The 26,837-nt window shown below is 35.5% G+C and overlaps 2 protein-coding genes across 4 annotated transcripts; one reads left to right on the forward strand and one right to left on the reverse strand.

Annotated features, from left to right (window-relative positions):
• The first annotated feature begins 10,657 nt into the window (after positions 1 to 10,657).
• On the forward strand, positions 10,658 to 19,965 carry LOC134824214 (potassium voltage-gated channel subfamily A member 2-like). 2 transcript variants are annotated; one of them, XM_063835990.1, is made up of 8 exons: positions 10,658 to 10,796; positions 15,207 to 15,396; positions 15,831 to 16,619; positions 17,244 to 17,345; positions 17,589 to 17,623; positions 18,264 to 18,408; positions 18,572 to 18,600; positions 19,282 to 19,965. In XM_063835990.1, exons 1-8 carry the CDS (start codon positions 10,743 to 10,745, stop codon positions 19,351 to 19,353), a joined length of 1,416 nt encoding a protein of 471 aa, XP_063692060.1. In that variant the 5' UTR covers positions 10,658 to 10,742; the 3' UTR covers positions 19,354 to 19,965. The 2 variants fall into 2 exon arrangements, with proteins under 2 accessions (XP_063692060.1, XP_063692061.1); XM_063835991.1 differs by lacking the exon at positions 10,658 to 10,796 and adding an exon at positions 12,527 to 12,610.
• Positions 19,966 to 20,968: 1,003 nt separating this feature from the next.
• Positions 20,969 to 26,433, reverse strand: LOC134824405 (uncharacterized). Of its 2 annotated transcripts, XM_063836306.1 has the most exons (8): positions 26,054 to 26,433; positions 25,579 to 25,775; positions 24,691 to 24,925; positions 24,351 to 24,446; positions 23,508 to 23,610; positions 23,219 to 23,352; positions 22,885 to 22,985; positions 20,969 to 21,549 (listed from the first exon to the last, which is right to left on the reverse strand). In XM_063836306.1, exons 1-8 carry the CDS (start codon positions 26,102 to 26,104, stop codon positions 21,303 to 21,305), a joined length of 1,164 nt encoding a protein of 387 aa, XP_063692376.1. In that variant the 5' UTR covers positions 26,105 to 26,433; the 3' UTR covers positions 20,969 to 21,302. The 2 variants fall into 2 exon arrangements, with proteins under 2 accessions (XP_063692376.1, XP_063692377.1); XM_063836307.1 differs by lacking the exons at positions 25,579 to 25,775; positions 26,054 to 26,433 and adding an exon at positions 25,305 to 25,354.
• Positions 26,434 to 26,837: the final 404 nt, after the last annotated feature.

Raw genomic sequence — 26,837 nt, forward strand, 5'->3', positions numbered from 1 at the left:
TGATATTTCATGAAGTTATCGGCGTATCAAAGTTTGTTTGATAAACCGATAGCAGGGCTTCCCTCCCTCCTCTCCCTCCTCTCCCTCCTCTCCCTCCTCTCCCTCCTCTCCCTCCTCTCCCTCCTCTCCCTCCTCTCCCTCCTCTCCCTCCTCTCCCTCCTCTCCCTCCTCTCCCTCTCCTCCTTTTCCCTCTCCCTCTGATCCATCTCCTTCGCCATCCTTTTTAAGTTACGATGTTATATTATCAATTGATAATAACTAAATGTATTATTCACCAAAGTCTAGTGAACGGAAGCAAATAATTATACGTTGCACACCAAATTCTAGATTTTTGACGTGACGAAGTGCATCCTTTGTTGGACCATTGTCAAAAATTACTTAGTAGGTACCTGTTAAATTAGTCAACAGGATTATTCGCGGATTATTTTTTTCGTATTTTTGCGTTGGTTCTTGGTGTTATAGTTCATCTGTGCACTGCTCGTCATTACAACGAGCAGAGCGAGATGTACTCCCGGATATGCTAGCGGCTGCAATTACCGGCAAATCACCTCCTGATTGGTCCACTGCGGTCACGCGACACCTATACTGCTCGCTGATTGGCCGAAACCAGTCTTACCTGGTGTATGGACTAAGGTAACGTGACCATTTTAGCATTTAAAGTTACAATGACTGGGAAATGCGATATTGGACAGCTATTTGATCTGCTGAGCAGGCGAAGTGTTGTCCTATCACTGCTTTTGTCAGTGTGTTTGTCTGTTAGTTTTTCTGTGCGTTTGTTTGTGTAGTTACAATGTTGTTTAGTTGTGAAGGTTCTCCTGAAAAGTTTCCTAAGTGCTATCTTTGCTGCTCATTTCCGTATTCGTTTTAATGGTGAAGGAAATTGTTCGAGGCGTCAATTTGGACACTGTTATTGGCGTTATAGGTAATTTCACGTTTTCTTGTCTAAAAGTTTAAGATTTATGTGGTCCAAGTTTTCTTACACTTTAGTAAGTTAGCTTAGCAAAACTGATCCGACCAGTTTTGAAGGGTACTGATTATTTGAGTCGCTCAACGAAGAATTCTCGCATTAAATTATAATGAGTCCAGACTGTGTGATTTCGTGCGGAAATTTTTCATTTGGGGTAATCGTTTTTTGTTTGTTTGTTATTACTCAAACTTACACCCTTGATACAAAGCATGACTAAATGACTGACGAAAGCTTACTTTTGTCACAATGATACCATCCATGGTGCAATAACTGACCGAATAAATGAAGTCTGCACTTAAAATGCTTTGACCGCGACAAAATTCGACTTAGCGAGCGTTCACCTCATTATAATACGTATTATACGTATTATAGCCCGAACTGCTCCTTTTCACCTCATTATATTTAGTAGCAGAATCTGTCTGAAAGCCCGGTTCTCTGAAAATTCACAGCTTTCTGAACTTGACTGTGGGTTGACACGTTTATACACTGCTTTCTGAACTTGACTGTGGGTTGACGATACCTCTTAAAAGCTCAAGCATCTCCACTTGTTCGGTGCTGACACGGTATTCAGCTACCATCAACAAGGAGCCACTAGAATCACTAACACATGATACGTCACGTGACACAACTAAGCATGGCTCTCCTACTTTAACAACTATTTGACTGCGAATCTGCGGCTGGAACTCAATCGAAAGCTACTTGGCACTTTGGTGGGTGACAGAACGTGTTGTACTGGACTGCAGTTGTTTACATGAAGATGTAAACTTGGGAGCCAATTAGCGGGCTGATCTGTCGACCAATCAGCTCTCAGAACCCAGTTTTGGGACCAACCAGGAGCAAGAACCCAGTGACGGTGAGAAAGCAGGAGTGGTTAGGTAGCATGCAAACTTGACAATAACTCTTTAACTTTCGTGCAGGAATTTGGCTCTAGTATGATAAGCGATCTAGTAGTAGTATAGTCCACCTGTTTATCAAGAGCTGTACTGGTTCAGTGTTGACGTTGTGTTTAGGGAGCAAGCTTGCCACATTAAGCAGGGGGGGGGATGTGGGGGTGGGGGGTTCACACTCAACATATTAAGTTTGAGAAGCAAAGATCCCCCACTGCCTGAATACAGTGTTGAAGTTTTGTTTTGCGCCAATTAGCACTTTACTTTTGGTCTTCAAATTGCACTATATTTGTGCGGTGTTCAAATTGCACTAAACCTACCCTGTAAACAAACTTTTGTAGTTCATGTCATTATCATCGCACAGGCCAGGATTGAGAATACAGTAGTTTGGTGGGAACCCTGAGTAGTGTCCTTATTTCGAGTATAACCCGTCTTTTTCAACGTAATTTCAACGTAATCATTGCTTACTTGATACAAACAAAATAGTGATTATGAATTAAAAATCATGGACACCACTCGCTCATGTATTCTGAGTAATACAGGATTAAATGCTAATGTAACTGAACTGTTAATGTTATGGTAATGTTAGTGTTATGCATTGTGGCCGCCAGTATCTCGATTGCAATGCTGCGAATTTAAAATCGCCTCATATTTGCTCCGTGATAGTACATCAACATGTATCTAGTGTGTGTATCTAGTGCGAGCACCGCTTTCTTACGAATGCTTTCTTCTATCTTTTTAATAGTTCTGGTAATTATGTCATGTATGAGAGACGAGAAACACCGTCTTAGGACGCGAGGAGAGTTTACACTCCTGATCGCACTACAATTATAAATCAATTCCCTCTGTAGCGTAACGTCCTCAATAAATATAATATGTGTTTTTGTTGTAATTTATGAATTTTAAAACTATTTTTTTCTCATGCTCTTTTCTCGTGGAATATTGGCTGCTCAATTTTATCACCCTAGCATTGATTTCGTTTGAATATGCCGAAACCTTTGATTTGAAATGCTCATAATTTGATATCCTGAATTTTTATATCTTGTATTTTTAAGTGACTACATTTACTTACTTTCGGGGAGACTACTGATTTTTCGCACTTTTATTCGGAACTTATAACTTTGTAACGTTATTTTTATTGGATTTAACTTTAACAGCCGTTGGTGTGAGATCTGAGCAAGACCACACATTTGCACGCTAGTAGTTTGGTATTCGTTAGCGTCAAATTGTATCACTAACAGTAACACTAAGGGTAGCGAAACAACCACTTTCTTTTTTCTTTTGTTCAAGAGAGACTGGACCTAGGTTGCCCATAATAGAAATGGCCACTTGTTCATTGATATTTAATTTGACCCTCGTACATATATATATATAGGGAACAATCATTACCAATCCGTCAATTACATGAGACTATTTCTTGACAGGCAATTAACAATTCCCATTGTCTTGAAGAGTATATTCCAGTGGCTTTTTGATAAAAGTTAAAAGTTTTCACTCTTTTCACATAGAGAACCTGTCACCAGCAATTAAAAGTTCCATATGTGAACTCCACTATAGCTTCAGCTAAGTGTTTCAGGTTATTATGTTTCAGAGTTTTAAATTTTTGACGTTCTTTTGACAAAGTCTACATTTTCTTCATTTTCTTCATTTTATTTATTATAGTATTTATAGTATTAGTAGAGGTACCTAATATCAGTGCCATCTTGTCTAGTGCTGTGCCATTTGTGGGAACAATACAAATTCCTCCTTTTAGAGATTTTGGGAACAACTTAATGTCCCTCTATTCAGAGTAATTCTTTACGATATGAGTCTGGCAACCCGTCAAATATTAATTTTTCCGTACTTCCATGCTGTGCTGTGTAATATTTGAAAAATATTTGATAAAACCAATGCCGATAGTACGTGGTAATCGGTATGAGTCCAGCTTCATATAATGTCAGTGTTGCACTAATCGTGAACAAAAAGACTATAAAAACGGGCGTAGCCTATTGTTAAACTGTACAATTGTATCCATGTTAGGAGTAGCCCATTGTTGGTTGATTTAAGCGCGACCATGAAGTGATCTTAGTAAAGCTGGTCTACTTATTAATTACTAGATACTGCATGCTTTGTTCAAGTGAATTGCTAGACTGTACTGTTCACCACAAAAACAATGGCGGAGGTCGTGTAGGTTTAATAGGCTCGACTGAGACAATGTTGCAGTGCTTTTCAGCAAAGGAATTATTGTTTAAAATAGGTACATGATTGATAGAGCACTACCCAGAGGCAGTACTCGGCACTAACGCCTAAAAGGTTTAATTCAATTAAAATCAATTGAAAGATATACCCACATGTTATATAGTTATATAGATATAATGCTACTTCCAGGAAATTAAAAAGTTTTGAGTTTTTTATTGTTAAGTTTAGTGTCCAAAATGTCTGATAATAGCAGTTTCCCTTGGTCGTTTTTACTGCAGCTGAGTACCATCATTACTTATTTGTCGATTTCATAATACGAAATCGACAAATAAGTAATCATTACATATAAAACCTGATTTCACGCTCATAAAAAATCCACATCTATTAATTCCTTGCCGCTTAGTGGTAAGTTACATGTTGAGTTGTCATCTAGCTGTGCTTTGTAAACGGAGCTGTTTGAGGGATACTATTACCTTTCTCAGATGCAGTTTTACAGGCGTTGTGTTTTACTTACTGCTAACTACTACTTACTCATTACTGGTTGATGCTTGTATTTGTTACTTTGTTAAGTTGTATCACATAATGATAAAAGAAATTGCAGAACTTGCAATAGGTCCATTATAATTACACAAAAAATATGATTTCTAAACGCAATCATCTTTGTGAGGACTAGGCAAGAGATACAATCGTCATTGCATTTGGCACACGATACTTTTAGTTTTTACGTTTCTGCCACTCATTTCTTTCCAAACCAAACCGTTATTAATTTTACTACCTGATCACGACCTGGAGCTTAAAAAGGTATATACTATAATATAATATATGATAAAACTAGACCTACTTGAGCCAGGGGAATGGCCAGGGGTATCAGGAAGGCCCGGTACCCAACATTCTAATTAACTAGCAAAAAAAAACTAGGTAGAATAGAAACCAATATTATATCAATATAGGACGAATAGGACAGAAAGATCAAACCTTTTGTAGTTTCTTCTGGAACCTACAAGGGTAGTTTCACCTTTCTAACAATGGGCTCATCTGAGTTTGCAGTACGTTTGTGAGCCCCTGATCTCATCTCTTAACAATAACACTCAATTACAATATTAATCACTTACCATGGCGCGCGGCGCGCTACATACCAACGTTACTAAGGTAACTCAGCTTGTGTGGTTGGCAAGGTGCCAAGATGTGTGCCTGGATGTTCTTGGCAAGGATCCCTCTCTCCCTCTCATTATGACCTCTGTCACATCGCTCATCTTTGTCCTAAGACTAAGCCATACACCTCTTACCTTTGTTATAAATTGTATGTTTAGTTGTGGAGCAGAAGAGCTCGTTTACACTCGCTCTCTGCAGCAGCTCTCTCTTTCTCTCTCTCCCTCTCTCTTGTCGTGTTTTTCTTGCAATAATAATCACTAAAACAGCCAGGTATACACAAGTGGAACTGTTGTTAAGGTGTCATAAATGGTGAGCTGATCCACACTGGTACAGTTCAAATACAGGCTCCTTTTGTTCTCTCCTCCTGCAGTGTAACCCCTCCAGTATGCGACCAGTCCCACAATTATTGATCTCAAATCTACAATGGAGGCCACATTTATATTCAGCAAATCACCACATCTTAGGGATTATTATTTGAGGCTACTTGCATGTTCGAATATTCAGCCCTTATTTGTTGATGATCCAAACATTGCAGGTAATTTTTCGGTAGGTACTAAGTATAGTACTGTATGCTGTGTACGTTTTGTTGTACGACGTTCTGTGCAATCCTTCTTCTATTTGTCGGCGCTGGTTGTTCTTTGGAGCTTTGCTTTACATATCGTTGGTAATCGATAAGACTAAAATTTAGCTTTCTTCCCGTGCAGTTTAACCTCAATTCAAAAGGGCAGTTGATTTAAGTAAACGAATCTCAGACTCGTTCTCTAACAATATAATAAATATGTGCTCGGTTTGTTGGACGTTAGTCCACTAAAGTAGGCATTCTCTTAGTGGCTGGCTGGTCGGTACTACTTCCTTTTAATAGAGCTGATCCTCGCAATAAATTATATTTAATTAACGATTACGTGAAACTTTTATCTTAGGATTGGCTTTAACGACACAATGAGGAGGACTCTGTGCAGGATTACTTAAGAAATCTGGGCATTAATTGCTAATTACGGGTAATTACATGTGATTATAGGTAATTACAGGTATAATTGCAGGAACAAATAATGGATCCTCGAAACGGCCCAGTACTCGACGTACTAGACAAGGTACTGGACCCTAGTTGCCTGGTTACTAATCCCGGTATCTACAGATGTACTACACTTGGACCACTACGTTAACTCCCTGTGGTATAACGTTCCATTGCTAATTACCAATTTCCATTGCTAATTACCAATTTCCATTGCTAATTACCAATTTCCATTGCTAATTACCAATTTCCATTGCTAATTGGTAATTATCTAGAATACCCCTCCCATAAGGAGATAATGTTTCCGTACCTGGACCACACTGTTTATTTTCGAGCATCATGCACTGTAGCTACTGCGTTGTTATACTGTGAACTGTCAGTAAATTTATACTGTCAGTACTCTTCTTGTTATGCCTACTTTGTTAATATGCCTTCACTTGTTAATACTTTAATATCTTGATAGTAAAGTAGCGTGATGCAGTTACTAATGTGTCGTTATAATATTAATGTCAGTACTCTTCTTGTTATGCCTACTTTGTTAATATGTCTTCACTTGTTAATACTTTAATATCTTGATAGTAAAGTAGCGTGATGTAGTTACTAATGTGCCTTCACTTGTTAATACTTTAATATCTTGATAGTAAAGTAGCGTGATGTAGTTACTAATGTGTCGTTATAATATTAATGTCAGTACTCTTCTTGTTACGCCATATACTAATTTAATATCTTGAACTTGTCAATAATCACTAATCTTATCCCTATCTGAATGTTGGGGTCATTTTCAGCTCCCAATCGAGAAATTGCAAGTTTGAGTCCACTTTATATTTAATATTTTCAGTTGAGTATTGTATTGACTATCAGTAGCTAAAACCTGCACATATATATAATACACTGAGTATATTATATATAGAGGATAGATTAGTTACTTTTTATATGATCACAACAAATTAAAATTCCTTTCATTTAACATTTAACTATCAATTAATGCAGCCACGATTGGAGCCTCATGATAAAACTCAGCAGGACCAAGCTTGATATAATAAAGTATGAACATGTATTTGTACACACTTAGTGAGTATTTGTACACACTCGAGTACCAATTCAGTGAGTAGTGTCTCTGGTTATAATTATATTAACTCCTTGGACAGTGTCGCACCACTTCAGTAAGACCACTAATGATGATCACGAACATGAGAATCATAAGATTATATTGGCTCTGCAATGCAGTACTATTATTATCATTAGAGATCACTACAATCCAGTAGTGTAGGTAGTATTATTATTAGAGATCACTAACAATCCAGTGGTGTAGTATTATTATTAGAGATCACTACAATCCAGTAGTGTAGTTATATTATTGTTAGAGATCACTATTATAATAATCTAGTTGTGTCTGTAAACAACTATTTTATTAAAAGATTAAACAAAGTAAAACTTTAATCTTTACCACACAAACATATTACATTTTATGAAATGGTAATGTTTGGGCACCCTGCACAGCTATAATTGGATTACAATGCTTTCTAGTATAAACATTATCTATATCTATAAGTTTATAGACACTTAGATAAAATGTAAGTAGTTATTGTGGAGTAGGTATATTCTAGACACTCAGATACAATGTTAGTAGTTATTGTGGAGTTTTGCTTGTGGAGTAGATACAATGTTATTGTTAGTAGTTATTGTGGAGCGCGCGAGTATTGCTTGCGGAGGTATATTCTTCAGAAGTTCTATTAAGACTCCTGCGTAAACCTGGGTGGAGTTGTTGACTACAGTAAATACTGCTAGTTGTTATGACGTAAATCATTTTAACTACTACTTTTGGTTTCTTAAACGATAAATTACGACTTCCACAACAGTACTACCGACGGTGGTCTGGGAGTACTAACTGTTTTCTAACTACAAATGTGATTTGATAATCGGCTGTGTTTAAGTTATTAAGTTGTTATTGGTAGGTTGTGTCTGTTCCTACACTGAGGTCGACTGTAAGGGCATTACGCTAACTTTGCATTGCTTTATTTTACCCTTAATTTTAATAAATAATCCCAAGTCTTATATGTTTCAAAAATTAAAAAGCTTTTTAATTCTATTTTGCATTCAATGTTTTGGCTATCTCAACGGTTTTATTATCTGAAATTATCTTAACTGAAAATTTTAGACAGGAGCTCATCCCTCAGACTATGATATTGATATTAGGATATTCTAAGGCACATACTTTAATAAGTTTATACTCACTAAAGGGCAAAGAAGTGCGCCATTCTTACACTTATTATTAGCTATTAAAACCATTTTCTGTCATTATAATTCTTTTCGTGGTCCAGCCGTATATTTGGATGGTTCATCAATCTGAAAAACGAAAAAAAAACTTTATTAAAGGTACGCACTACGTGTGAGTGCACGAGACTCTTTAAAGAGACGCCCAAATGCTTCACTGAGCATTATCTAGGGTCATCAGGTCGAGGCACCACTCAGTGAAACAGAAACTGCTTACGTTGTTTAACGTAACAAATTAACAAGTGCTGATTCTTCATCGGATCATAACCAATAGATAACTCTTCTCGAATTTTAAACAGGAATAAACATTAGATTTTTAAGATCATTTTGCCTGTGATCTTAGTTCAGCATCAGCTAGCTGCTGTCTTTGCTGTTTTGATTCCGTCAACTTTTATGTTAAACTCTTTGTACCTGGTTCAATTTGAGATGGACATTCGAACCTCCGCAAACCTCCGCAGAGGCTTTGCTTTTTAAAAAATCCACCAATAAAAAATTTTATTTAGTTATTTAAGTGCTTTAGTTTAACTAAGGGTATCTAGTTCCATATTCAAGATATAAATGTGAACGTATATTTGGGGAGGTGAAGTATATTTCTTTAACACGTGACAGTGCTTTTGGGGTTTTATTGGTCGATTCAAGAAGCTGATTGTTAAGAAGAAGCTGATTGGTTAAATTTCATCACATGTCAAACAAATATCCATACCAGTTCAGTATTTAACATAGTTATTTAATTTAGGAGCTGTGTGAAGGCAACGTAGACCCACTAATACTCACTAAGACTCACCAATACCCACTAATACTCACTAAAACTCACAAAAACTCACTAAGACTCACCAATACTCACTAATACTCGCTAAGACTCACCAATACTCACTAAGACTCACTAATACCCACTAATACTCACTAATACTCACTTATACTCACTAATACTCACTAATACTCACTAATACTCACTAATACTCACTAATACTCACTAATACTCACTAATACTCACTAATACTCACTAATACTCACTAATACTCACTAATACTCACCAATACTCACTAATACTCACTAATACTCACTAAGACTCACTAAAACTCACCAATACTCACTAATACTAACCAATACTCACTAATAATAAAACTAATAAAAAATAATTAAACTGACCAATTCCCGAGTGCAGTTCGCAAATAAATCTATATATATTCATTCGATATATTATTATTATATATATAATATAACGTCGTATAATTCTTAAGAAGAAGAATTCGTCTACTATTATACTCCGCGTAGCTTAAAATATTTCACTGTAAATGCCAAGTTGGAATAGTTAGTATATCAGCTGTTGATGCTTTGTGTTTTGGGAAGATTGAAAACTTGGTTACCTTATTTTGTCTTGGAACATTTGAACATTATACGTTTACTGCCGTGTTTGAAAGTTTACACCAATAAAGATTGTTTATTATTTTGAATTTGATCGGTATACAAATTTCCACTATTACAACGATCCTAACGTCTGGGATTAAACTCGTCATTAATCGGATCAAACAATCTGATTGATGCTGTTAATTCATTAACGAGCCAGCCACCAAATGCACATCCACGGTGATCATCCAAATACAAGATAGATTTAAACAAATTCTAGGCATTAAGCCAAGTATTACGTATTTACAAACAGTCTGCAGTCCCCCTTAATGCTCACTAAATCTCAACCTTTCGTCTATAATATATTTATTATGACAAAGGCATGTAAACGTCGACAATACTTGATGCATTTTATTTTCAGTGGAGACTTTCATTTCGTCCCCCTTAATCTATTATGATCGCGACAGTTATCAAATCTTCACTATGTCAGGTCGATGAAAGATGGAAGCTGGCTAGATAATACTCACTTATACTCACTTATACTCACTTATACTCACTTATACTAACTTATACTCACTTATACTCACTTATACTCACTTATACTCACTTATACTCACTTATACTCACTTATACTCACTTATACTCACTTATACTCACTTATACTCATTTATACTCACTTATACTCACTTATACTCACTTATACTCACTTATACTCACTTATACTCACTTATACTCACTTATACTCACTTATACTCACTTATACTCACTTATACTCACTTATACTCACTTATACTCACTTATACTCACTTATACTCACTTATACTTACTAAATGCTCTGTCAGGATGAAAGATGGAAGCTGGCTAGCTAATCCAACTCGTAGCTTGTTGGTACCGGTAGTACTATGTTAAGTCACCGCATCCTACAATGCATAGTAGTGAGCCCACCCACGCCAGTAACGCCAATTCCCCCAAAAAACAGGTTAGTTAACTAAATAATTAATATTTAATCAATGTTGTAGTGAGTTTTAAAACACGTATAGTTCTGATTAAAAAACATATCAGTAATTTTTATCGTTACTCTCATAATAGTTTTATATTTTGCATCCTCTTTATAACTTAAATGATGTTTTCGTACTTTATCTAAAATCAGGTTGATCTACTAATCAAATGGGCATGTTTGCAATGCATGTCTTACTTAATGTTTGCAATGCATGACGCATGTCTCACTTAATGTTTGCAATACATGTCTTACTTAATGTTTGCAATGCATGTCTAACTTAATGTTGGCAATGCATCACTAAATGTATGTTTGTATGTCTAAATGTGTTATAAAATGTAACAATTTTATAACATTTATTGTTGATTGTGCGAAATCTGTCCGACAGCCAAATTAGCAGTTTCGGACAGGATACGCTTTCGGGCAGTAGTATTTTTTGGCGACATCTGTCCGACTTCGGATCACATTCGTTTTCACAAGCTCACGGGTACTCTTGTGACGTTGCTCCCACTGTTCTAATGCTGATTTGATCCATTGAGATCTGATCCATCGATACGTGATTGACTATTTAAGGACAGGATCGTGCTAGCCGTACACTAACAAACTGTAACAAGCTGCCGATCACAGTATATAGGAGAGGTATGGAGATCAGTTATCGCAATCAATGGCGACAATCTTCAGTTTACCCCTCGACGCAAGCAAGGCTCGGAGGACCCTGTCCTGAATTGATTTACATACAAATTAGAAATTTTACGTATACAAAGTAACTAGTAACAGTTCAAATCATGTCTCTAATTGGAAATGTGTCGTATTTAAATTGGATCATAATTTCGGACAGATGTCGTTTTTTTGGTAACATGAGTCGGACAAGAGTCGCTGTTGGACAGATGTCGGACAGATGTCGTGTTACCTTTATATACTATATATTATATTATTATATTATTGTTGCACAGCTTAGTTACGCCTATTTGTGTTATCGGATACTAGTTTTTAAAAAGGTTAACGGTCGGCCAGCATTTCCACTCGTCACTGCAAGCACTAAACATGTAATATTGTAATTGTTGGCGGAAATGGAGTGAGGTTCAGAGGTTAATGTTAATTACGATCAGTTTATCATGGTTATTATACTATAAATAAAGTCTTTTATGGAAAAATCACGTTACAGGAATAAAAAACAAAATTAAAACACTTCGCAACTCAATATCTATTCACAAATTGGACATCTATTGCGCACTGTTTCCAAAGAATCTAGTTTTTAGACTGGTATACCCCAAACTAGACCTGCGTAACAATAACGCTTGCTAAACAGTCCAATTATCAATTATCTTTTCTCGTGACATCGAGCACTGGCCAAAACGGCCCAATCACACGTTTTTAGACTGAAAATTGTTACAATTAGTGAGTGAAATTTCAAAAAAGTAAAAAGCAACGCGCACAATTTAAATCCTTTGCACTTAGGAAATTGATACCTTTTATAAAACCGAAAACAGGAAGTCTTGCAGTTTAATTTGCATGTATAAAAATGAAAATTACTAAAATGTTGCACTCTCATCTTAATGATTAGACCGATGGCGCGATTGGACAGCCACATTATGCACATATTAATGCAGCTAAACATTGAAAAACCTGGACTATTATTCCGCAAGGAGACTAACCTATTCACAGCTGTGTAGATCAAAGCAGAATCTTTGTTCGCATAAAATGGTATGGCGCCCGATCATTACGTTTCAAACCACAGGGATTGTTATTATTGTTTTGTATGATAGAGGCAAAGTATTGACATGGCTCTTAGACACGTAAGCAAGGTGGTGTGTGCTCTTTTATGATATTTATTGTTCGCGGTTTGGTAATTTTCGGTAGTTCTTGGTTTGTTTTGGGGGAACGTGCTTGTAATTAAAGTAGTGTCACCTTTAGTGAAGTGTAGTAGTGTCACCTCTAGTGTAGTACTAGCAGTGTACCTACTATTCGTAACCCTTGCGTTAATGGTCGTTAGTCATGTGGATTACCAGTACGTATAATATTATAAGTAAGAGGTTACTTTGCTAACTCCTTGTCACAGCAGCTGTAAGGCAAAACAAATATGAAGGATATGTTACGGACGTGACTATATATTATTATAGTAGTACAAAGTTATTAACACTGAGTCAATAATTTGAACGGACGGTTTCAGAAGAATATTCATTTTGATTTTGGTCTCATTAGGATCAGCTGATATTTGACAGAATCTTAATAATTTTTGTTTGCGTTACGGTTACGATTAAGTGCTGAAGATATCAAAGATATCGAGAAACCAGGAGACCAAAAAATTCAAATTTTAAGGTGAAGCTTGATTTTAAACCAATTACACATTTACATTAACGATCATAAATCTGCAAGGCTGATTGAATTTGTGCATAAAATGGATCTTTAGAAGGTCATCGAGCTGAAGTCCAAAGGTCAGGACAATCGTCTCGTACCTGACGTCTCTTATTATATTGTTCGGCTGCTTTGTAAGTCATAGTTATTTATTCAAGCGTACAATTTGGGTTAATATATGTTCTGGACCGGAAATGGATCTTATGAACAATTATTAAGTAGTCAAAATACATTTATAATAACCAAAATAATATTGTTGCGATATAAAATTGCCGGGCGCGCTTGCCAGTACTGTAATTACAAAACCACATACTGTTACGATAGTGTTGTGATATAAAGTTAAACTTGCCGGGCGCGCTTGCCTGCACTCTAATTAAAATCTCTTGACGTGCGTGGTTGGTGGTAGTTGTACCTTACGCTAAGTACTTAAATTTATCGACCGATCCAGAAACTTGAGTAAAGTACGCAGCCTGCCGCCCTGAGTTTAAACAATTTCCAGAACTATTCCATGGTTATTATGCTAGCATTGTGTATGTTTTTACTACTTATTCTATCCCGAAATTACAATGAAATACTGTTAACATGCCGTCTGTATCCGGAAATGTAATATGAGAATATGCACATATCCGAGTAAGCCATGACTTATGTAAAGCTTATAATGAGCAAATGAAGGTAGTTGCAGTATATACTGCAACTACCTTCATTTAAATTGGGCTCTTATAGATATATACACTGCTTCATTCGTTAGACTCTTGCAGTACCATTGGCTTTATCATTTCCTATTCCTGAAACAAAATCTAATTTTACAATCGTTTGATAGATTGCCTTGAATTGTAGTATGCTTGATACTTATATATATACTATATATAGTAGTGTAAACCATATCCATTCAGCGTTTTAAATTTGCAGCCAAAAGTGTAGCTGTTGATATGAGGCGGCGGCGGAGTAAAAGTTTGATACTTACTGTTAAGCATAAAAGTTACACGGATCGGAGACACTGGTTCATGGTTCAAAACTTTATTTTTATAAATTTATACAGCTAATGTCTTTCTATAATCTGCATCATATACGGCTGGCTGATGGTTATATCTATAATTGCTCGTGTCAATGAAGTGCACATTTTGTTGCTCAACTTTCTTTTGCTGTATCAAATATCACAGTAAAGATCACAACCATTCCATAAAAATGTTTGATGTAATAGTCACATCCCAGTTGAACTCATTTATAAGCAGCTCATTATTTAAACAATTAATTTAATTAATTAATTGTTTAATTTATAGGCAGTTACTCCACCAATATAAGTTATATGCACGGTATATGGATAGTGTAATTTTCAGGCCTTCTTAAAGATCTTTCGTCGATCTTTCAGTGTTTCTTTGTCTGGATACTGCACTTCTTAAATGTAAAGATTTTTAGCACAAATGAAAGTTGCAATGAGATCATTCATCTATCCAACAATTCCATTATGTCCACATTAAACATACGTTATTATATATATATACGTTAGCATAGGACTGTGCTCATTTTGGGCCTCATGGTAATCTTCCATAGAACAGAAAACAATTGCTTCGAGAATATCAAGTAGAGAATTGCTTTTTCAAATATAAAAGAATAGACCAAGTTGACCAAAATGATTGGGTCTTGGGAGAATGGTTGCCTTGGGATATAGACAAGTCTAGCGGTTCAGATATAAAGACAATGCTAAACATTACAGGATTCAAACAATAATAGACTTGATCTTATCGATTATAACTTTGGACAATAGGTGGAAAAATATGGAAAAGATGTACACGCTCAATGCTCAAATATTACAATAATTGTTCATCGAATAATGAATCGCTGTCTATTTGTCAAACGTTTGAACAATTATAATGCAAAGATGATATTTAGTTTTGCAAAACTATGAATATCTCTCACAATGAATGGTCGAGACATGACCAAATTGAAGTAGTGACTGATAAAATAAGAATCTCTATTTTTGAGTGTATTTCATCGAATTTATTTCTTTCGATTTCACACTAAACGTTATTCCGTCAGGTAAACAAGATTATTCACATAAACGTCAGCGGAACGAAGTTTGAGACGACTTTGAGCGTCCTTCGAAAGTTCCCAACCACATTGCTGGGTTCTTCTGACCTTGAATCGTACCTTGATTGCACTTCGGGAGATTACTTCTTCGACAGACACCGTCAATCCTTCGAGGCCATCATGTACTTTTATCAAACAGGTGGGTGGAATTCTTTACCATCATGTACTTTTATCAAACAGGTGGGTGGAATTCTTTACCGAGTATAGCCGGATCCTAGTGTTCGTGGTTTAGTGTTGCTCTGAAGTGACAAATTCGTTTTCATTACTCAAGTGTAATGTAGAAAATTAGCCCGAGGTAAAATTTAGTGTCTTCTAGGACACAGCCCGTGAGTTGTAAAATCGTGTTAATCGTGTGTAATTCTATAATGGTGTAGTCTAATCACAAACGATCAGAAATTTGCTGACTCTGACTGAAAGGAAATGAAATGAAACTATAAACGCGTTTTCAAAGTGATTTGGGGGGGGGGGCACATGATTAATTTGAATATAATAATTTAACGTATAATGATGGTACATTTTGGTATAGTATAATGTATGATGTTTAGAGGATGAATAATAAACCATTTTATTCAGGTGGTCTCTTACACGTGCCCTGCCATGTAGATCCCGAGATATTCCGACAGGAACTCCACTACTTCAAGATACACGATCTCATTCTCAAAGCACTCCCCAAGCCAGCGGAGAAAAAGCTCATGGAGCTTCCCAAACACAAAAACTTACAAGTACTGTGGAAGTTGTTGGAGTACCCTCAGTCCTCAGCTCCAGCCAAGTTTCTAGCAGTGGTAGAGATTGTGGTTATTGTACTGGCGGTAGCTTCCTTTTGCATCGAGACCCTTCCACAGTTTCACGAGAGCATAAGAGAGGGTTGGAAGAAAAATGAAACAGCTGCCATTTTCTTCGCGATAGAAGCAAGCTGCATGGTTGTGTTTACTTTTGAGTTCATTCTCAGAGTAATCAGCTGCCCAGATAAACTGCAATTCTGCAAGGGGATATTGAACATTATTGACTTGATCACAATTTTACCCTTTTATGTGACACTTTTACTCCAAAATGAGCGGGCACTTGATTCGTTTGTCGTGTTGCGAGTAGTGCGACTTGCCAGGGTCTTCCGAATACTTAAACTGTCGCGACACAGCAGAGGACTTATAACCCTAGGGCTTGCCCTAAGGGCGTCCCTTCGGGAACTAGCTCTCCTATTTTTCTTCCTTCTCATCGGGATTGTTCTCTTCTCATCGGGGGTTTACTACGCAGATTTGACAGAAGCCGACACGAAGTTTATGTCCATTCTGGACGGTTTCTGGTGGGCTGTCATTACTATGACCACTGTGGGATATGGAGACGATGTACCACAGTCCAATTGGGGTGAGTTTAAATGGATTACCAGCTATTTCTATTAATTTTCTTCATAATCTATTTTGGATAAAAGTATAAAGGAAATGTTTGCAAAACTGTTGCAGGGTTAAAGTTACTCTTACAATTGTATTTTATTTGGCGCAATAGGAAACAAAAAGTCTCACTTTTTTTAATCAATCGAGCTTTTGGATTTTAAATTTCTCCTCGGAGATGATTAGTTTCAATTTAATTCTTTAGAACAAAATTGATCAAGTAGCATTTAAAAGGAACTGTTCCACTAATAAATCATATTTTATGGTTTTGATCTTATCAACACTCCATTGCTGCGATTTTTGCTCAAATCAATGACAACATTTTCATATCTCCTAAATAATTTCAAAATATATTGCATCTCTATCATCCATATACTTTACCAATAAATATATTTGCGGTGATATCCCCGAACAATCCCGTATGTACATTGTATACATTGTACATTGTATATGTACATTGTATAATTCACATCTACTTCGAGTGTTTCGAGTGTTTGAAATAGAATGCTCATCATGCTTGTCAGGAACGAAGCAGTAACTGAATATTGATTATTAAATAACTACTAATGATTAACCACTAATTATTAATTATTAATTGCAGGTAAAATAGTGGGAGGAATGTGTGCGGTGTCTGGGGTACTCATGATAGCGCTTCCTGTTCCAGTTATTGTATCCAACTTCAACTACTATTATCAGCACCAAGGTAGTTATTCAGCTATTTATTTCCATTAGAATCTGTCTTCACTAAGTCTATTCAGAAACAATCAGAAATTTGAATAAAAGAACTATCAAAATGAGACTCAATAACACTACACGAATCCACCAGAGTAGTTGATACTGATATGTTTCAGATTTTTTAGACAACATAATTATGTTTGATAGGCAGTATTCACATATCATCAAGGTACGGTCAAGATCATCAATTGTAACGATTTGATAATTTCAGGTCCCTCCAGAGTTAATCAAGATGGTTCAGAGCAGGTTTGTTTTATTCACAAAGAATACAAACTTGTTATCAACTTCCATTGGTTGTTTTCAATACACGTTTTTTAATAATGGGTCGTCAAAATTTTCAAACCCGACTGACCGTTTTCTGTGGAATGGTGGAAAGTCAGAAATCATAATTTTATCTGCTTTCGTAAGATCTAAATTTTGTATTTTGCCTAGAACTGTGCAAGGTTTCGTCTAGATAACCTAGGTTTGATGGTCTATATTATACCATGTTACAAGTCTAGCGTAATTACCAACATGTTCCAGCGTTAATCACTGTTATATGAGTATTACAGTGAATAGAGAAGATAAATAGAAAGCAAGTTATTAACGAATTAAATGCACTCGATTTGTTACATGTTCGTCTCATAAACCGTCTAGATAAAAAATGCTAACCAGGGGAGCTTCATGATATTGTTAAAAATATCCTTGTGTTTGAAGTATAACATTCTTACAATAGCATTATAACACACAAATTCTTCGAATGAGTGGTAATAGCAAATCATAGCAAAAATTAATAACTCAATGCAGGCACTCACTGACTGAATTATTAATGCCAACGTATGTGCACTGACTTTTGCCCCCCCCCCCCCCCCCCCCCCTGTATTATAACACACAAATCTGCCTACAGATAGACAATTTGGCTGAGCTGTGGAGTAAAGGTATATGTGTGGTGAGGGACGGAGTGACACCCAGTGCTACACAGTCAGTTCTCATGTCGGCCGGGAGGAGTCTTACCCTCACGGCTGCTGTTACTCTCAACGCTAACGAACAAGGTGCACTTTTACACAATAAATACTTTCTTTACTCGATACTTTCTTTCTACTTTCATAGTCAACATGATTTTGTATGTATCAGTATATACTATGATTTTGTATGTATCAGTATATACTGTACATACATTATACAAAAAAAGTAAATAACGAGTATATTTTGCAGGGGCAGACGGAGGTGGCAGCAAACTTAAGGTAAACATTAATTTATCTGCATCCGGGCATGATTCCAAATCTGTGCTATAATTGTGCATCATATTCATAATTGTAACTCTTCGTAACTGTAGGTAACTAAAATTAAATGTACTTTAACGTCTTACCTCAGTATCACTTGATAATTCATTATACTAATAAAATAAAACAGTTATTTGTTTTTACTTACGTCATACCATCAAGTTTTAAAAACTTGAAAAAGAGACAACCAAAAAAAGTGGCTTGGACTAGGTTAAAAGACAGACAGATCTACTGACAAATCACTATCAATTGAAAATGACGATACCCTGAATACTGAAAATTTAGAGGATTTAGCTGACTTTATAATAGATTCATAATTGAAATTCTCTCATAATCTCCAAATAATTATTTCGTAGTAAAATTATCAGATCTTTCAGAAGTTCATTTATGTTCTATTTTTGATTTGAATAAAGTTATATAATGATAAAAACAACGTCGTCTTAAAAGATTGTTCGTAGTTTGCAGTTTTATGTTGTTGAATGTGATAATGATAGCCATGGTCTTGACGTTAAAATCACTTTGAATTTGTAACCATTCACACCAACAAAACCGCACTGAATATATTTTCATTGGTCAATAAAATTTCACAAAGGATGCTTTCACAGTTGAACACTTATCCAATCAACAATTTAACAATTTCAGAAAAAGAAGTCGGGGATAATTGCGTTGGCGCGGATGAAAATGCAAAAACCCACCAATCACCAACCAAGCTAGCGCCATATTCTTCTCAATCTATAATTTATTATTTTAAGCCTAAGCTAGGCTATTACTAAATTACTTCAAGGGATACAAAAATGCTATCGCAGTTATCAGTTGCCTGTTAAAGGTTTGGCATGGTTACCACGGCTACCAGGATTCCAACCTTTTCGCCTTAGATTTTTATAACGCATGATTATTTGATGAAGGAATATTTGTTGAAGAAGTTGTTTAGAATTGAATCTTTCATCAACACAATGTTCCAATAATCCAGTATGCAAAATTTCAAAAGCAACCGTTTGGTACCATTTTATAGTTTGGCGATGTTTCCAAAAATTGTTGACTTTTCAATATCAAAGGTCCTGATCCTCTAAAAAAAAGAAAAAGTGACCAACAACAATATTGCAGCGTATATTTTCTCTTAAAAAGTGTATGTCTTTCTTTTTGGATATGTTTTTACGTAGAGTTAGATATAGAACACTGACGATTGACATGACTCACGAGATGTTCAAGGTCTATTCAATTGATTTCCGGGAGTATGGGTTCAGAATGATTATAAAGTGGTCAAAATTTGATTCGTTGATATTTTTTGTTGAAATATTTTGTTTTATCACAATATTTTTAAACTGAGCCTTTGAGTCAATGAATTATAACATAAAAACAAAATATTAAATAGTGTTTATAGTTTTGTGTCCGTCTCCATGACCGCTGTTTAGTTCTCACGAGAGACACGTGACCAGTAAGTGTGTACTAGGTTACACTATAAGTATATATAATATATATATATAGAGACGTGTAATTAGGCAATTACTTCAATATTAGACAGGGCCAATTTCTCAAAATGTGTAACCTTCTTGAGTGGTTCTTAACAAACGCACAAATGAAAAACTTAGCGTCATGCATTAGTAAGTAAAGATGATACGAACGTATTTAAATTGCTATCTATCGCCAACGTTATAAATTGGTTTTAAAGTTTCGCTTATAAATATATCGGTTTTGAAATGTGTGGATCGCAAAGCGATAGTCATGGCCACGAAATTCCCTAACGAAGCGAAATAAAATCAGAAACACGCAGTGCGTAGTATATAATATTTACGATTGGGAGCTTTTCTTAAAACCTCCCCTCTGCACTCTATGAAATAATGATGAACGATGTATTTTAGGACGCTGATTCCGAATCACCCCCCCCCCCCCCCCCCTGACGTAGGGTAAAAATGCTTCCCTGAAGAGTTATGGACAAAAAACTATTTTGGTCACGTGACAAGCTTACAGTAAAACACAAATTCGATTGTTCAGTGGTCGGGTTAGGGTTAGGGTTGTGGTAAGGGTTGGGATTAGGGTTTATGTAAAACCGTATTGTTCGGCTGAAAAACCATTAAAACTAAAGTCACGTGATAATTTTTGGGCGAGCGATTTAGTAAGAGTCGCCTAAAACACTTGAGTGGATATTTAATATAGCACACACAAACGCGTGCTGTGTTTTTACATCCCGGAACGATACGTGGAGATTGGAGAAGTGCATATAAGACTTTCTACAGAAAAATTAGTTTATAAAACTCTTTAAATAAAAAATGATCAATTGATTATATTTATACATTTATTGGATGATAAAAGCAACTTGTTGTACCTTTGATTACATTAAACAAACTAATATGCATTAGTGCGACGCCATAGCAACAGCATTTCATTTTATAATGATTCTAAAGATTTAAAAAACCCTTTAGATTGAAATATGTAAAAGCGTCTTATCCTATAATGAGTGTAAAGAAAATGATAAATGTTATTATCTTCCATTTAGAGATTTAAGCTTAAGAAATGACCACTGTCCAGGACCTGTTTAAATTTGGGATTTTGCTTTTAATCATAATCTTTCCTAAATGTTAGAGCAGAGACATTTTTATATATAGTATATACCCTAAGCTTTAATCGGAATTATTTTCACCAATACTTCTAATTCGAAGTGTCAGTTAATTTATCAGACCAGGACTATAATTGCTTGCAGTTGCACCATTAGGATTAATTCTTGCCATAGGTTTCACCGCAGGGGTGTATGTAGCCACAGTGCGAGGAGAACCACTTCCACTGATGATAGACTTTGATCTCAAGTTCTTCTGCAACTTAAAACTAGCCGTAATTAAAGAGCCCCGGGAACTTTGTGAACGCGAACTCTGCTCTGTAGATTGAAGTCTTTTCCAATCCTGGTTCCTTTCAGCCCTGCAAATTGTGGTTGAGTTGATTTGAAGAACGGAATAATTATTTGCACCATTGGAAAGGATTACCGGCACTGGGAAAATTCTACATGAATATAACATTATGTGAAATTGTAAAACATTTACTTTCTCAACATGGATTATTGCATAAAATAAATATTTTATTGACAATACTTACAAGCAATGAACATTGAACATTGAACATCCCACAGCACTTTCTTTTTTTTTACACATGCTTTTAAGACGTCTAAAGAAAAGTTATAACCTCAGCAATTCGCCTCAGCTTAGACACATTAATAACACTGAAAAGTTGTAACCTCAGCAGTTTACCTCAGCTTAGACAAAATGCTGACACTTTACACTTACCATACTCATCATCTTGAGGAGGCAACTTCAAATTCTCTCCCCAAGTTAACCCTAAGAGTTGAGAAGAAGACGAAAGAGTGCACCTACATAAATAGTGCACCAGGTGCACTGCACCTACATAAATACAGCGGAGCTTCTTTGCATAAGAGTATTATAACCAGACTAAAAGGAAAAGGAGCAGGGCGAGCTATAATACGTATTATAGATGTGTGGCCCCAGCAGCTCAAAAAGGAGCAAGAGTAATGCTATACGTATAGTTGGAGAGTGGTCCCAGCAGTAGCTCACCAATTGATGCTATCACGTTTTTAGCAGAAGTGACGAAGAACGCCGGTTCAGTGGCTTCACACCATTGCGATTGAAATTGAGACCAGGGAGAGATACATTTTGGATATATTTACGTTGTTCGCCAATGTTTGAGGAAACACTTGATAATCTATTTAATCTTTGTTCCACATTCATAGCTCCGTTCTCCCTGCATGGTTATGGTTATTGCTATGAGTTTATAGATCTTTTTAGCCTTTTTTAGCACTGCTTCAAGAAGGTCAGTAAAAAACTGTGTTTTGGTTAGGAGCATGGTTAGCTTGGAGTCAGGCTTGGAGTTAGGGTTTCGGTTAGAGCGTTGCAAAATTCACAAAAACAAAAGTCACGTGACAGTTTTTCGCGAAGGTTATACTGTTAATCGAAGGAATGAATTTGATAATGATGACAAGGTCTATATTTTTAAAATCTCCATGCTTTTATTTAATAAATTTGAATTAAGAAATCACCGAATCAGATTTCATTATATTATAATAAAATAACAATCAGGGAATTCTTATCAAATGAACAAAAAGTGATTTTTTCATTCAGCATTCTTGCATGCTCTGTGAATATTTAAAGTTTCAACCATACAAGGCAATGTTAACAAGGCAACACTACCATATAAGGCAATTTTTTATGGTATAATATATATACCCACAATACTCAAGCTTACCCTTTGATTGCTGAGAAGAGATGTAAAAAGAAACCGTTGGTAAAGACGCGGAAACGAGCATTCGTGTGGTAATAAATAGCAGGGTTCACAAAACACGACATCTGTAAATTTCAATTTTATTAATTTCATTAAGCGACTGATACATGATACAATTAATTTAAATGATTGATAAGTGGTAACACAAGATTGTGGAATTCCAGGCATTAAGTTTAAATCTAATAATAGTAAATAGTGTTTCAAAGAATTATAATCCTGCAGTAAACACTAGTTAAATACTAGTTAAATACTAGTTAAACATTCTGTTAAATATAAGTTATATTTTAGATACACAAACCTGAAGCATAAGTGTTACAAAACGTGTGTATTTGACCATAGCTAGGCCTGGTAGATGCGGTATAAAGTTGTAGTACTGTAACATCCAGAAGAAGTAGGGCATGTTGGACGCCACGTACATAAACGTTATTAGCCCTGCAAAATGTTCTATTTTTAGGTAATTTGTTACGATATAACAAATTCGTTATATCAACAGTCAACAATCACTCCTTGCTTCATTTAATATAACATTATCTTTTAAAAAACCATCTAGCTCTTCCATAAAAACATTTTAATTACATAGTACTTACCTACAATGAGAAGATTAGCTTTCTTTATACTTGAAGTTCCTTTACTGTACGCTAGAGCAATCAAACACGAATTCAGTCCTATCAGGGTTATAGAGGGGCCGACCTAAAAACATTGAAACATCATCACCTTTATTTAAATCTTACCTTAGGGGGCAAACATCATCACCTTTACTTAAATCTTACCTTAGGGGGCAAACATCATCACATTTATTTAAATCTTACCTTAGAGTGACTAGTAGTGACTAGTAGTGACTAGTAGTGACTAGTAGTGACTAGTAGTGACTAGTAGTGATTAGTAGTGACTAGTAGTGACTAGTAGTGACTAGTAGTGACTAGTAGTGACTAGTAGTGACTAGCAGTGACTAGCAGTGACTAGTTGTGACTAGTGGTGACTAGTTGTGACTAGTGGTGACTAGTAGTGACTATTAGTGACTAGTAGTGACTAGTAGTGGTACACTCGTTAAAGTCGGTGTGTGGCGATTTTTGTTAGTTAGACAATCTTGCTTTTTGAGAATTTTTTCTTCTTTTTGTTACGCCATATATTTTTCTGATTGATGCATTTGAATGCGAAATAACATTTTGTTGTGATCCTTAATTCAGTGCCTCATTTAAAAATACCTAAAATTCGGAAAAATTTAAATACATTTTACCGTTTAATCATCAATCATCATAGCACATTCTATTCCTCAAATCGTGGTTTAATTTATAACATAATTTTATCGAAAACTTATTGTTTCGTTGTATTTTTAGTTAACTAAATTACGGTTTACCTTTTTATCAATTTATTATTAAACGAATTAAAAATAAAAATTATTGTTTCATTGACTATAATACTATACTTACCACGACTATGCAGGTGAGTATGACGTCATTCAGTCGGTAAGGAGCATTAGGGTCTTCTATGATACCACAACCTAATAGGTAGGGTACGTACTCAACCTGTTAAACATGTTGCTTTTATACTTTAATAGCTTTTAAAATGCCCATTTGTCTCCCTACTTTTTGATCTAATCTAAGACGATAACACAGTTTTAATACTTTTCACGCTACTATATTAGTACTATATAACAACTTAACAAGTAATATGAGCTCAGTATGTAAGTATGTAATCAGGGAGACATGCTTGAAAATGGCTGGAGAGAGTTCCTAGTGCCCCTGTATAATAAATCCTGCAGCTTCATACCTCTAGCGAGAGGACTCCTTCGAGAGTGACTATCGTATAAAGGTTGCTTCCCAGCAGGGCTATCAAGCTTATAAAGATCTTTCCTTTACGACTCGGAGGAGCGTCAAGGGGACGGAGACATCTGAACAGTTTATTAAGGACCATGGCGTTGATAAGGAAAGAGTTGCAGTCTATGAAAACGTAGCGTATTATTAGTAGTCCTTTGCAAAGTCCAGGTCCTAAGACCCAACGGTACCTGAAAAAAAACAATTATTAACTGAGAAAAACAATTATTACCTTAGAAAAACAATTATTACCTGAGAAAAACAATTATTACCTGAGAAAAACAATTATTACCTGAGAAAAACAATTATTACCTGAGAAAAACAATTGTAGATTTATGTCGATAAAAAGCTGCAGATAATTTTACTATATTACTTCAGGAGTATGATATATAAATTGCCTGCATTTGTCACTAACCCGATACTAGCTGTGATAACGACTGGAAGTAAATGGAACATCCCATGCCCCAAATCTTTATTACTATAATAAAGTAATTTTTCACTAATTTGTCACTAATTTTTCACTAATTTTTCACTGATTTGTCATTAATTTGTCACTAATTTGTCACTAACCCGGCACTAGCTGTGATAACGGCTGGAAGTAAATGGAACATCCCATGCCCTAAATCTTTATTACTATAATAAAGTAATTTGTCACTAATTTGTCACTAATTTTTCACTAATTTTTCACTGATTTGTCATTAATTTGTCACTAATTTGTCACTAACCCGGCACTAGCTGTGATAACGGCTGGAAGTAAATGAGTAAATGGAACATCCCATGCCCTAAACCTTTATTACTATAATAAAGTAATTTGTCACTAATTTGTCGCTAATTTGTCACTAACCCGGCACTAGCTGTGATAACGGCTGGAAGTAAATGGAACATCCCATGCCCCAAATCAGCAAAAGCCAGGTTCTGTACCAACCACACTGACATAGGATCCAGTTTAATTGCTTTGTATTTTACAGTGCCGTAAAGGATAAATGTGTTCCCTGTCCAACATAATATCAGGACTATCCAGTAAAAGACTCCTATTGTTATCTGCAAGTATATTAGTATCTAGTAATATTATCATAATCATTAGTATCTAGTAATATTATCATAATCATTAAATAGGATATTAGTATCTAGTAATATTACATAGAATTAAGAAAACCAATAAGCAAACATAAAATAAAGAAAACCAAAAATAAATAAAATTTGTTGGTTTCTACAGATTTATTTTTTTGATTTATATAAATAATATATAGGTAATTATATAATATAATTTATATAACATAATTTATAATTTTAAACAATGTTTGAACAACTCTTGTAACCTCTTCGCTTCTATTCAGCTCTGACTGGAGGAGAGTAATATTGAGAGCCATGATATCTGGAAAGTAAATAATTTAGTGAATAAATTAGACTAATTAGACTAATTGGCCACAGGACAAATATGTGTATTATCACAACCAATATATTTAGGAAATATTAGTCAAAAGTAAATACAGGCCCTAAAAAATAAAGTTAAAAATAACGCAAAGAAAGTGAAAAATAAACGGTATATTTCCAATTGATCCATAGCTCTTTTATTCAAATTTCCGATTGAGACAGAAGAGACTCAGTGAAGACAGATTCTAATGGAAATAAATAGCTGAATAACGTTAAACGTATCGACATTGAATAAAAGAACTATCAGAATGAGACTCAATAACACTACACGAATCCACCAGATTACCCAATTGATTCATAGCTATTCTAAGACTCCTTCAATTAGCATTCCCCCTGTGGCGCCGAACGAAAGCTCACTAATTATATTTACTTTCAACACTACATATAAACAATCAAATGGAAGTTAGGAACAGGTACCTCCTACTGAGAACACTCTTTATGTCAATTGTACTATGGAGACTAAGTGCTGGCAAGCGCGACTACCAATTTAGATACCACCTTACACGAATAAGGTAACACTGTTCAAGCGATGAAACCATGCCTTCACTTCACACGGCGGGAAATTAGTTTTCAAAGGTCGGCATAAAATCCGATAGATCTTTGGCGGCCTATTTGGACAACAATTAAAACAGCAGAAATTAGCGAACGGTTGAGATTTTGAACGGCTAT

Source organism: Bolinopsis microptera, chromosome 12 (genome assembly GCF_026151205.1).
Source record: "Bolinopsis microptera isolate Bmic1 chromosome 12, MBARI_Bmic_1.0, whole genome shotgun sequence".
In the NCBI taxonomy this organism is placed as follows: Eukaryota; Metazoa; Ctenophora; class Tentaculata; order Lobata; family Bolinopsidae; genus Bolinopsis; species Bolinopsis microptera.